Source organism: Petaurus breviceps, unplaced genomic scaffold (assembly GCF_028583685.1).
Source record: "Petaurus breviceps papuanus isolate PSGF00001 unplaced genomic scaffold, PetGlider_PUasm1.0 207, whole genome shotgun sequence".
NCBI classification, from domain to species: Eukaryota; Metazoa; Chordata; class Mammalia; order Diprotodontia; family Petauridae; genus Petaurus; species Petaurus breviceps.
This window is the reverse complement of record NW_027185850.1, coordinates 11,672,773-11,685,734: the sequence shown is the minus strand read 5'-3', so window position 1 is coordinate 11,685,734 and position 12,962 is coordinate 11,672,773. Positions and strand designations below refer to the sequence as shown.

Genomic DNA, 12,962 nt, shown 5'->3' with positions numbered 1-12,962 from the left:
AGAAGCAGGATGATCTCAGAAAAACCTAGAAAGACTTACATGAACTAATGCATAGTGAAATGAACAGAACCAGGAAAATTCTGTGCATGGTAACAGCAATATTGTTTGATGAGGAACTGTGAATCTTAGCTATTCTCAGCAATACAATGATCTAAGACAACCCCGAAGGACTAATGATGAAGCATGCCATCTGCCTGCAGGGAAAGAACTGATATAGATTGAATACAGACTGATGCACGCTAATTTTCACTTTCTTTTTTTTTTCTTTTGAGTCTTCTTGTACAAAATTACTAATATGGAAATGTTTTACATAATTGCACATGTATAACCTGTATCTGATTACTTACTGTGTTAGGGAGGGGAGAGAGGAAGGAGAGATGGATAGAATATTGAACTCAAAACTTGAAATAAAAATTAAAAAAAAAATAAAAATAAATCTGAGGCAAGATTTTATCTCAAACCTTCCTGCCTCCAAATCCATTACTTTCCTTCCTGTGCCCTGCTGCCTGTAACTGTTAATAAGAGCTGACACATAGAACGCTTCAGATTTACAAAGCCCTTTGCATCCATTATTTCCTTTGAGCCTTAGGACACATCCCTCTCCCCTGAGTTAGATAGTACAGTTACAATTATCCCCATTTTACAGATTTGAAGATGGAGCCTCAGAGAGTCTGTATCAAAGGGGGAATTGGAAACACTCAAGACCTAACACTCTTCCTGCTGCCCTGTGCTGACTTCCTCCATCATAATCTACACCAGGATAGGTTCTGTGTCTCACTTGCCCCTTCCCCCTTATTGCCTAAAACTTAATAAATATTTGTTGTATGAATGATGAATGAGGGAATGAATGAATCCCCTGTTTTCGTTGCTCAGAAACATCTGGGCTTCAAAGAAAATGGTCATGGTAGCTGTGGAGCTGAACCGCCAAGCAGCGGGCCCATCCATCACCAGTCACCCCATCGATGGTCTCTTTCTTTGCTGTGATCAGCCCATGGGACTGAACTTAGCTCCAGACTCTTGGGGAGAGAGGGCCCAAGGAAGGGAGCTCTTAAAGGCTTAAGGGATTGCAAGGCACCTTGAATATTCTTATTCTCTTTAGAGATGATAAACAGGCTGTGTCTTCTTTGTGTATTGTACCTGGTGATTCCCCTCTAAACCCAGCCACAATGTGGGAACCTTTAGATCCAGTTCATAGGTTTAGAGAAGGAAGTCATGTTGGTAAATAAAAAGAAAAATCATTTGGAGGCAGTGAGGAGACTTTTTTCCTTCCTTTCTGATTGCTGCAAATAAGAGATGAATATGCTTTGGTGCTGGACCATGTCTGTGGTCTCCTTGAGGTTGTCTTGCCCTCAGAAGTAAGAAACAATGCGCCATTGTGGAAAGAACTTTGACTGTAGAGTCAGAAAACCTACCTCTATCCTACCAGTGTGTCCTTGGGACAGTCATTTTAACTTCCCTGACCCTCAGTTCCTTAGTCTGTAAAATGGGTGCTTTTGTCTAGATGGCTTCTGAGGTCTTCAATGGGCATTCTTTAGGCTAATGCAGTTACAACCAAGCATTCCTTGGTCAGTGTTTTTCTTGTCCCTATCCTCCCAGAATCCTCCACAGAGGACTTGTCTTCGTTGAGTACCAATGCTGTCCTTTAGCCATTCAGATATTCGGGACCAGAACCAAGAAGGTTCCACTAGGGTTGTTTTTTTTTCCTGGCATTAATATCCATGGTGCCTTCTTCCCCTTGGCTCATCTCTTGTCAATGGAATGGAATTGAGGGGGACTCCAGATCCCCTGAGTGGGGGATGGGGGCATGGGGTACCAGAAGAAGAGCTAGGCAGGGAGGAACAGGGTCTGGTAGAGAGATATCTGCCTTCCAGGCTGGATAGACTCCCCCTGCCCTGAAGGAAAGCATGGCTTCTGAGTAGTCCAGGGACATGTGGAGGGTGGGATGGGTCATCAATTTCTTCTCAAGATGAGAAGCCTTTTTGGAGTTTCTCTTCTTTTAGGGGGAATGTCCTCCTAAAGCATTTCCTTTCCAAGCATTTCACTTGGAAAGAGAAGGTGCTTCAGAGTCCCTAGGATGCTGGGGCAGGGGTGAGGAAAATACGAAAATAGAATCCTAGATTTAAGAGTCAGAAGCAACCTTAGAGTTCCTCAATTCCAATCCCCTTATTTTACAAAAGAGGCGATTGAGGTCCAGTGGTCAATGTATTTGTTGAGGGTCATGGGGCTACTTAAGTTTCTGAGGCAAGATTAGAATTCAGGTCTTCCTAACTCCATCTACTACTACAGCCTCAGCGTAGTGCTTTCCTATGTAGGGGGTTCTCATGGAAAGGGAGACTATTAAGGTCTCGGACTTTTTGGGGATGGGAGACAGGCTGCTCTGGAGGAGAAGGAGAAATGAGTCTCTCCTTTCTCTATACAGTGTGGTAAGAGCTGTAGCCAAGCTCCTAGGCAGGCTTCCCATCAGTGGCAAGCTGGGAAGCACATCCCCCAAACACTGTCTCCTCCCCCAAGATGGATTTGCCTTGAGGGCTGGAATGCCTAGCTTGGTTCTGCATCTATTAAACCACAGTCTTTGTATATTCAATAGTAGTGGGTGGTAGGATCCCTCGCCTTGGAGCGATGGATAGCCACACGTCAGGCATTTTGCAGTGGGAGCTTCTCTTTCGGCATCTGGTTGAAGCCCCTGCAGTTCTGAAATTCTGTGAATAAAGGGCTAGACTTGGGGTGAGGGCACTGAGGTTCAAGTCTGGCTTCATGCACTTACTAGCTGTGTGACTGCGGACAAATCACTCACCTCTCAGACTTCTAGGTGGCTCCCTAAGATTAGACGTTGCAGGGAAGGTGCCGGCATGCATGGATCTGAAAATTTCCCACTTCTGTCACTGATGAAATCTGGCCCCAAACAAAACAAAATATGTGTGATACCTAGTTACCAGGTGGTGAGCTCAGGGATCCCCTAAAAGGCTGGTTGAATGTGAGCTGCTGTCTTCTTCCAAGATGGACATGGACTCTTCCTCTGGGGATTTTAATTTCCCAGCACCTCCCTTTTGCCAAGAGATGATAGATTGAGACTTGGAAGGACCTCAAAGGCATCTAGTCCAAGCCTTTCATTTTACAGATGAGAAAACTGAGTTTCAGGATGTTTAAGTGAACTTATCCAAGGTAGTGGCAGTAATGTTAGTGATAGTAATCCAGGGGTAGAAATAATAGTAGCAGCGGTAGTAGTAAGAATTGCAATAGTAGTGGTAGTAGTAATAGCAATCAAGCAATCATTAAACACTTACTAAGACCTACTGTATGCTAGGAATCATGCTAAGAGCCAGAGATACAAAGAAGCAAAACAGAACCTGCCCTCAAAGAGCTTACAATCCAATGGGGAAGACAACATACATATAAATACCTACAAAGTAAGCTATAGACAGGGAAATAGGGAAGACGCTAGATAGAATTACGGGCTGGCAAAGGCTTCCTTTAAAAGATGGGATTTTAGTTGGGACTGAAAGTATATGGAATAGTCTTAGTGGTAGTAGCTAGCATTAATATGCACTTTATAGTTCCAGTGGCTTTACAAATATGATCTTGTTCAATCTTCATAACAATCCCGGGAGGTAGGTGTTGTTATTATTCCCATTCTACATTGAGGGAAACTGAGTCTGAGTTTGCTGAGGGACCCACAACCAATAAACATCTGAGGCAGGGCTCAAACTCAGGTCTTCCCGATTGAGTGAGGAAGCCTCTGAGGGCAGTACTAATATCAATCCCCTTTTTACAGATGAGGAAACTGAGGCAGAATGTGATTAAGTGACTTGCTGAGGGTCACCCAGGAAGGACTCAAATTCAGGGCTTGTTGTCTCAGAGTCCAACAGTCTCTCCACTGTGTTACCTAGCAGCCTCATAGTAAATGTCAGGGGCAGGATTTGGACCCAGCTAGGCTGTTTCCATCATATTTCACTGCTGTGCGGTCTATAATTATTTGTGTACCTGTCAAATCCCCCTCTCTGCCCTCCCCAAGTCAGTGAATGCATGGTGAGGAACTGCTGTTTCCTCTTTTGAATCCCTGCTCCTAACACCTGGCCTTGTGCCCAATAAGGTGTTTCATGTAGGACTCTAACATGGAATCTTCCACTTTAAACGTAGAGGTCTCCCTGTACCCCCAGAGTCAGGCCATAATGTCTTGGCCTGAGCTCAATCAGACGCTGAGAAGTGTTGCAAGATGGTGTCATCGCTATGTCTGGCCCAGATGATCTCTCTGCCTCATCTGGGTAAACTGCCGCTGGCTCTTCTGGTGTCTTTGACTTGGCCCGCTTATTTGGAGCAAGTCAACCATCGCCTTCCCTTCTCCGCCAGCTGGTGTTTGTGTAGGTGGCTTACCTAGCTGCTCCTCTGGCAGCCAGAGTCCTCTTTCTCTTAGGCAATGGAAAGGGGAAAGGAATCCAGGCTGAAATCCTTCCCCAGAGAACTTTTAAAATAACACTGCACACATACCACAGGCCCTGGGAACTCTCAACTCCCAGATTCAGTGATTCTGTGACTGTGTCCTGGGCTTGAAAGTGAGACAGAATCTGTCAGTCAACAAGTGTGCAGTAGGCACTATGTGCCACACACTTTGCTAAGCACTGGCAATACAAGACCAAAGAATGAAACCATTCCTGCTTGAAAGGAGCTTATGGTTTGGTGAGGGAGAAGATGCTTCCCCACCTGATGCATAAGCAGCCAGGGCAAGTCTTGCCATAGATGCTAATTTGGTGCTGATTGACTGAGTATGAAGCAGGAGTGGAGGTGGGGAGGTGTGTGAGGGAATGAGAACTGGGATTGCTTCTCCCCCTGCCCAGCTGCCATCCTCTCCGTACTCCCTTGGTACCACTCCCACCTCTGCCCTCATTGGCCTGTGTCCCTCCTTCAGTCTTCCTGAAACTCTCCTTCCACCAGACGGTTGGACTCCAGAATATCAAATGTCTCTGGACCGGGATACAGGATGTTCCATGATTAAATACTTTCTTGGCAGCTCTTGGGGTCTTGTGGAAAGGGACGACCCTACCTGCCAAGTTCTGAGATGAAGCAGTAATCCTTTTGGAGCCCATCAGTGTTCTTCAGGGAGAGCGCATCCTTCCAAGGCAGGGCTCTTGGCCCATTCTTGCCTTCCCACAAAGGGCTGAAAGCCCGAGACAGCTTCAAGTGTCTGGAATTTAAAGAGAGAAGCCACCCCTCTTCTAGCCCTGGTGATGGTGAGATGATTAGGTCTGTAGAGAGGTTCTTTTGGAGGCTGGCCCCTATAAAAAAGATCACTGCAGATAGGAATTTGGGTTTTTCCGAGCACGGGTGGCTTACTTCAGTCTCTAAAGCAGTGTAGGAAAATTTTTGTGGGCTTAGGGTCCTAATCACTGAGATCAAATGTAGTAAAAATTTATTCTGTAAAAGACAAGCATTGGACAAGATGCTATCCAAGGGCCCCTCCAGCTCTGACAGTCTATTACTTGACATCAAAGACCCAGAGGCTTGGAGGGGGTTGAACTAGGTAGACTCTTGGTCCCTCTCCCCTCTCTTTGCATGATCTTATGATCTGGTGGCATGTAACATGCCATGCCATGCAAACATCTGCTTTTCAGAAAAAATGGCCACTGACAATTCAACATTTGTAAGGTATTTGACTGAGGAGTTATTTTTACACTTTTTATTTGGAAAGCAAGACGGATTATTTGACTTCATAACTGGTGTTTATTTATTTATGGTTGGAAAACCATTGATCTCTGACCCTCCCTGACTGTGTGACCCTGGGCACATCATTGATCCTCACTGACCCCTAATCTTTCCTTCAGTGAAATGAGGACACTAATTGCAGCTACTTGACAGGATTGTTATGAGAGAACACAATGTACTTTGCAAACCTTTGAAAAGCCCATACCCAAGTTAGTGATTATTTTTTACCAGATAGCCTCATTCCTGAGGACTAGAATGGAACAGATGGGGAAACTGAGTCTGAGATAGGTTCAGTGACTTACCCAGTGACTTGAGGCTTCATCTTTCTGGGCCTCAGTTTCCTCATCATGTCAGCCAGGTGCAAAACTTGGAGCCAGGAAGACCCAAGTTCAGATCTGCCTTAAACTTGTTGTTTGACCTTAGGCAAGTCACTTACCATTTCTTTTTATTGATTGTATCTCCTGCACTTAGCACAGTGCCTGGTAGCAGATGCTTAATAAATGTTTATTGGAGTAAACTTAAAAACTCTCTGCCTTAGTTTCCTAATCTATAAAGTAAGGAGAAATAAAAACCCCTACCTCAGTGGGCTACTGTGAGCATTAATATGGGTCCTTTGCAAGCCTTGAAGTGTCTTAGAAATGTTGCTGCTGCTAGGGTTGGATTCAGTGACTTTTGAGGCCCCATAAGGATCTGAGATGGGATTTAACCCAGGTCTCCCTAACTCCAAGGCCAGGGAGGACATCTCCATTACATTAAGCTTTCTCTTAAAGAGCATGTATTGGTTGGGGAGTAGGGGACACCAGCATCAGCATAAAATCACTTAATGAGCTGGTAAATTGAACCAATCTCCCTGGGGAACCCCTGAATGCCTGTTAATTACTGCCCAGAGAGAAGCCTGGAACTTTTTCTTTTCTTTTTAAAATTGTGAATAGTGCCAAGAATCTGCTCCTTTTTCATCACTCTGACATTCTAATCAATCAGCAATTCAGACTTTGGGGTGGAAAAACCAAATGACAGGCAGTTAGCTATCTACAGAATTGATATTGTAAAATGAAACACATCCCCCGTCTTTCACCAATTTCAGTGGGGGCTGTAAGATGAAGCTATAAAAATATTGAATGTAGGAGATGTCAGGGTCCAGCTGACCCAACCCCATTCCTGGCTCGTTCCTTCTCCTGAAATGGCTCACTGGCCATCATGTTTCTTTCCCCTGAGCACCCTAATACTTGGCCGATTGTGTATGATGTGTAGCGGTCGCCCCAGTGGGCTGCACAAATATTCCATGTCTTGGGAAAAAGGGAAAGCTCTCCAGACTGGGGAGGTTGACTTGGCTCACACAGACAGCCTGTTAGGAAACAGCCAGAAGATCTCCTTGTGATGTGAAGGTTCTGTAATTACTATCTCGAATGTAAACAATGACTATCTGAAACATAGTGACCCATTAGTACAGCCGGAGTTTACTTAGGGGATGTGATGAAATTAGCCAGGTGGATTCTCATCGCCAGTCTTTTTTTTTTTTTTCAAGCTTCCTATTCCAGCTCTCAGGCTTTATTTAGATCAGTGCTGGGTCTGTTTGTATTATGGGTTTCAGTAGAGAAAATTTGACATTTTTCAAGTCTTCCTTTTATCTTTTAAGTAATGTGTCCTTTCCTGCCCCTCCCCCCCCACTCCCCTGGACCAGTGATTCCGTATTATATATATATATATATATACACATACACATATATTAGTATAAGAGATTTTCTACTAATATATTGTACTTTCTCTCTACCTAATGGCCTTAGACACTTATGAGCTGTGTGACTCTGGGCAAGTCACTAAACCTGTCTGCCTCAGTTTCCTTATCTGTCAAATGAGCCGGAGAAGGAAATGGCAAGTGGCAAAACACTCCAACATCTCTGCCAAGAAAACCCCAAAGGAGATCATGGGGAATCTGACACAATTGAAAATGACCGAATGCCACCACCACCAACAGTAGTTGTTGCCTATAGGGCAGTGACTTGTCCAAGGTCCCACAGCCACTATTCAGTCTTCCAGCTCTTGTTCATTGCCAAAATAACTCCTTATTCATTGCCAAATAAAGTAATAAAGTAATGTGACTTCAATTTTCCTAAAAATACCATGCCCTTCTTTCAATTTGTTCTAATTCAGTAAATGCTTATTAAGCATTTACACACAGAGCCCCCAGGCTAGGCACCAAGCATTTTCATGATACAGGTGGTTTGTAGATCTCACCTGGAAGGCCACATCTTATGGCCTCCTAGAGCTGTGGGAACACAGGCAAATTAGGTAACATTGTGCAGTCTCGTCCTCCTTCTTGGTAGAAGAGAGACAATATTTAATAATAATAGCAAGCATTTACATAGCATGGTGTTTTACATGTTATTTCATTTGATCCTCACAGCAACCTGGTGGAGGATATGCAACTATTATCACAATTTTTCAGATGGGGAGACTGAGTCCCAGAGCAGTTGTATGACTTGCTTAGGGTCACAAAGCTAGTATGAGGTCACATTTGAACTTGGGTCTTCCTGACTCCAAATCCAGTGCCCTATCTACTGCCCTACACAGCTTAGATGATAATGATTAGTGTGGAATTATAGACTCATAAATGTCAGATTTGGGAGAGCTCTCATGGATCATCTCAGTTCACCCCATCACTTTACAGGTAAGGAAACTGAGACTCCCAAGAGTGGGAATGACTTTCCCAAGGAAGAGGCGGAATTAACACTCTAGTCCTGCAGTTCAAGATCACATATTCTTAATCCTTTTTGTGTGCCATGGACTCTTTGGGCAGTCTGGTGAAGCCTATGGACCCCTCCTCAGAATTATGTTATTAAATGTGTAAGACAAATTTCATAAGGTAACAAAGGAAACCAGTTATATTGAATGTCATTATCTCAATATCTTTGCTACCCAAGTTCATGCTTTCCATAAAGCCAACCCTCTGATTCTTTGGAGGTCCATGGGTCAAGGCATCTTGTGTCAAATCAGTGTCAATATTAATATTAGAATCAAGATCTGGCTTAATGCCAGCTGTTGTTGTGGAGGGCAGTATGGAAGGTGAGGGGAGTCTGGGGCTGGAGGATGGTCCATTCTTCTTCCTTCTATTTGTACATGATCAGAACATCCCCTTTCCTAGACCTAGACCCCTTCTAGGAGATCTTTTCTGTATCCTTGTACACATGATACAGCACTGGTAAAAAGCCCCGCATTGGTAGGCAGAGATCGTCCTCCCTCTCCCCCACCCCACACTGATGGGGTTGTTGAGAAAAGCAAGGGTAAGGTTTTCTTTTTTAGTGTTCCCTTTGAGTTGAGCAGGGCAGACGTCTGGCCAGAAGACAACTGCCTTAAGTCTAGAAAGTTTGCTTGCCCAAGAGAAAGATCTAAACCAAAACCTGTAAAAATCCTACCAGCCTGTGATTTAGGGGGCTACGAGCCGAATATGAGTCCACAGTTGGTTATAGCAGCCAGGAAAGCTAATGGGATCTCTGGCTGCATTAAGAGAGGCAGAGTCACAAGCTCAGGGGGTGACAGTCCTCCACTTCAGTCAGACCACATCTAGAGTATCAAGTTGGCTTCAGGGTGCCCGCTTGAAGGCATGGCTTTGAATTCCATTAGCCATGGTAGAAGCATTTGGCGTATTTCCCTTGAAAAGTGTCTTAGGGTGTGGGGGCGTTAGGCGGTGCATTGTAGTGGGAAATCAGAGCTCAGGTTTCTCTAGCACTCAGCTTTTGTACAGTTCTTTTCTCCCCTCAATCCAGTTAGCCACGTAGCAGGAGGATTGTTTTTCCCATTTTTCACACAAGAGAACTAGGACCTAAGAAGGGAAGTGATTTGCCGAACATCTGACAGCAAATATGTATCGGAATTATTTTTTTTTTAAGCAATTGGGGTTAAGTAACTTGCCGAAGGTTACACAGCCAGTTTTTTTGTGTGGGTGTCAAGTATCTGGGGCCGGAACCAATCCCTAGTCCTCCCGACTCCGGGCCGGGGCTCTTGCTCACTATGACACCTAGCCTCCCCTGTATCTGAATTCTTGAACCTGGGGCAAATCCATTTGAGGGGTTGGGGATCTGGCAGCTGTGGGTTAGAAGAAAGTGAGTTTGTTGGTTCCTTCCTACAGGGAAAGGGAGCTGTCCATCCCCAGAGCCTGCAGAGCTGCTAGGATTAGAAGGGTGTCATGACAATGGGACCCCGGTGGCAGTGGGGACAAGTGATGCATCTCGTCAGATTAACAATCTATAATTCCTGGTTGAAGAATGGCTAAATTGTGGTACACGAATGTAAGGGAATATTACTGCCCTTTAAAAAAATTATGAATGCAGAGAAGCATAAGAAGACTTACTGTAGGAACTGATACAGAGTGAAGTGAGCAGAGACAGGAAAACAGTAGAAGGGATGACTGCAGCGGTGTAAATGGAAACAACCAACACTGCCATGGAATAACCGAACTGAATGCTGAGAAATTATAATGACCAAGGTTGGGTCAACATAAGAGAAATCTAGGGCCGCTAGGTGGCGCAGTGAGTAGAGCACCCACCCTGGAGTCAGGAGGACCTGAGTTCAAATTCGACCTCAGACACTTGATACTTCCTAGCCGTGTGACCTTGGACAAGTCACTTAACTCCAATTGCCCTGCCTTCCCCCCTCCAAAAAGGAAAAAAAAGATAACAGAAAGCTCTTTCCTCTGCTTCCCACAGGGGCACTATGAGAATAGAACATGACATTAATGTCAGACTTTATCTACTGGTTATTTTGCCCAATTATTATTATTATTACTCTTTTAAATTCTTTGTTATAAGGGATGGTTCTTTGGGAGGGAAGAGGAAAAGGAGACACTGTGAAATGTAGGTGATTCAAAAATAAAATATATCAATAAAATACATTTAAAAGAAAAAAAAACCTCTGATGATCCTGGAAGAAACCTAACAATTCAGTGTAACCAGCAGTAATTAAGTATCAAGTCCAAGGCCAGGTGCTAAGGAGAGAAAGATCACAAGCGTTGCCTGCCTTCAGGGAACTTACATTCTACCAAGAGTGTGGAGGGGGAGGTTACAAACTGTGCATAGATAAACAGGGATGGAGTATGCCCACTGCAGAAATGCTGGAATATTGACTAGGGGGAAGAAGTGGGGACACACCGGGGAGAACGTTTGGTTTCCTACATCAGGACCCCTGGGCCAGTTACCCTGTCCTAGACACAGCTTGGATCTCAGGAAGAATTCAAACCTGTCTCTTCCAACCTCCAAGACCAATGTTCTTTCCAATAAAAATGCAGCCTCTTCGTGTATTTTGGGGTATCTGCAGTGGAAGGTTCTGGATTCAAATTTGAATCTTCCTCTCATTCTACCTGTATGAGCTTTGGGAAAATTATTTAGCCCTCTGGGTCTCAATTTCCTCATCTGTAAAATGAGAGATTTGGACAAGAATGCCTCTCACATCTCTTCTTGCTTCCCTAGACCATTAGAAGACCATTTGTTAGGGATGTAACAGCTCCACATCTGTGGTCAACCCTGGAAGACATTTATGTGAATAAATATATGCAAAATATATTTTAAAATATACAAGGCAAATGAGGAAGGCACTACAAGCTGGGGGGGGAGGGGGGATCAGCAAAGTTTCCACTTAGGAAATATTGAGTCGGACCCTTTGTTTGATGCCATGGAGAATCCATGTGCTCCAATAACCTTCAAACACAAGGCCAGAGAACTGAGCTGGAATTAAAGCCCATTGATCTAACCCCATAATTTTGCGGATGAGAAAACTGAGGCTTGTAGAATAAGCCATGAGTCCTGCAGCTAGGGAGGGCTGCGGTGGGATTTGAGCCCAGGTCTTTCAGAGTCCACACCCAGTCACTGCCTCTCGTGCCACGGGGCCTTTCCGCCCTGGGGTCCAGTCTTCGGATGCCTCTGGTCGCCAATGAGAGTTCGAAAGGCTCACTCCCTACCTTTTGTTGTCTTTCCAGAAACAGACGCGTCCGCGGTGGCGGCTGCTGACTCGGCGCCTACCTCGTCCTGGAACATTTCTAGTGAACTCGACAAAGGTGAGGGCAGAGGCGCGGGGCGGCCGAGGGGCTTGGGAGAAGCCGCCTTTGCATTTTGCAGGGCTTGCTGCCTTTGAACTGCAGGATTCTGTCGGCCGGAGAGGGACGGAGGGAGGGATGGGGGCAAATGGAGCCGGGAGTCCCGGCAAGCCTTTCCCATGGAATTACCTGGAATTCCAGGCTTTTCCCCTCCCCTTCACCTAGTAAAGTGTTCCACATGGTCCAAGTGCTTCAAGATGTGAATTACTGGGCGTTCCTGACCCTTTCAACATTGCAGCGAGTGAATCTTATTGAAGGGATTTGATTCAAAACGAGTCAGCCCTGAACAGGGGCCTCGAGGGATAACCTCTTACAACGAACCCTTGATGTGTGCAGGGGCTCCGCGATGAAGAGTGTGGGCCTTTCCTGATTGTTTATGGCTGGAGACGGCGGCTGCCTCTGTGTGTGTGTGTGTGTGTGTGTGTGTGTGTGTGTGTGTGTGCTGTTGTGTATGTGATTATGGAGGCACAGGCAGGCAGAAATGGCAGGATGGGTCGCCATCTTCCTCGGATGGACCCCTCCATCTCTGATCTCTCCATCCACCCAGGTTCTGACAGTTATACATTTTGATCAGTGACTTGTGGGATCTTCAGAGGACGAGGAAATTGGCGACAGAGCTAGCACACTGGGTCAAAGTTATTATCTAGAGTTCTCAATGACAATTGATCTGGTGAGCTGGGATTGAATAGGAATGAATCTGGAGGCTCAAAGTCAGTCTCTAAAACTCAGAATCACAAGGACAGGCTACAAGGAGGTGTGACCAGATAACAGGTTGGGAGAAAGTGGTGGGGAAGAGCGGGGGTTAGTGGACTGCAAACTCCCTATGAGTCAGCTGTGGGTTAGCCAAGAAAGGCTAACAAAATGCCCCGTTGGCAGCCATCTACCCACCCCAACCCAAAACAACAGTAACCAAACAGTAGTACCTCACATTTTTATACTAATAACAATAATGCTATAAGAACTATGGCATTATTGTAACCATTGTGGAATTATTATTTATGCTATTAGTCTATTAGTACAATATGCTATAGGATTATATTATGGCAACAATACCTACAACAATTACCGACAACAATACTGCTGTCCTTCTGTGAGCACTGACTTCCCCCTATGCAGAAGGAGGGTTTTTGGGGAGGCTAGGTAGTGCAGTGAGTAAAGCTCTGGCCCCAGAGTCAGGAGG

At 45.1% G+C, this 12,962-nt stretch overlaps 1 protein-coding gene across 1 annotated transcript in view; it reads left to right on the top strand.

Moving 5' to 3' along the window:
• The window catches only part of LOC138164898 (inactive tyrosine-protein kinase transmembrane receptor ROR1), a 372,629-nt gene that overhangs the window by 217,155 nt on the left and 142,512 nt on the right, over positions 1-12,962 (top strand). Inside the window, exon 2 of the mRNA XM_069092845.1 lies at positions 11,666-11,743. Coding sequence (XP_068948946.1) covers positions 11,666-11,743 — 78 coding nt within the window. The remainder of the gene's footprint in view (positions 1-11,665; positions 11,744-12,962) is intronic.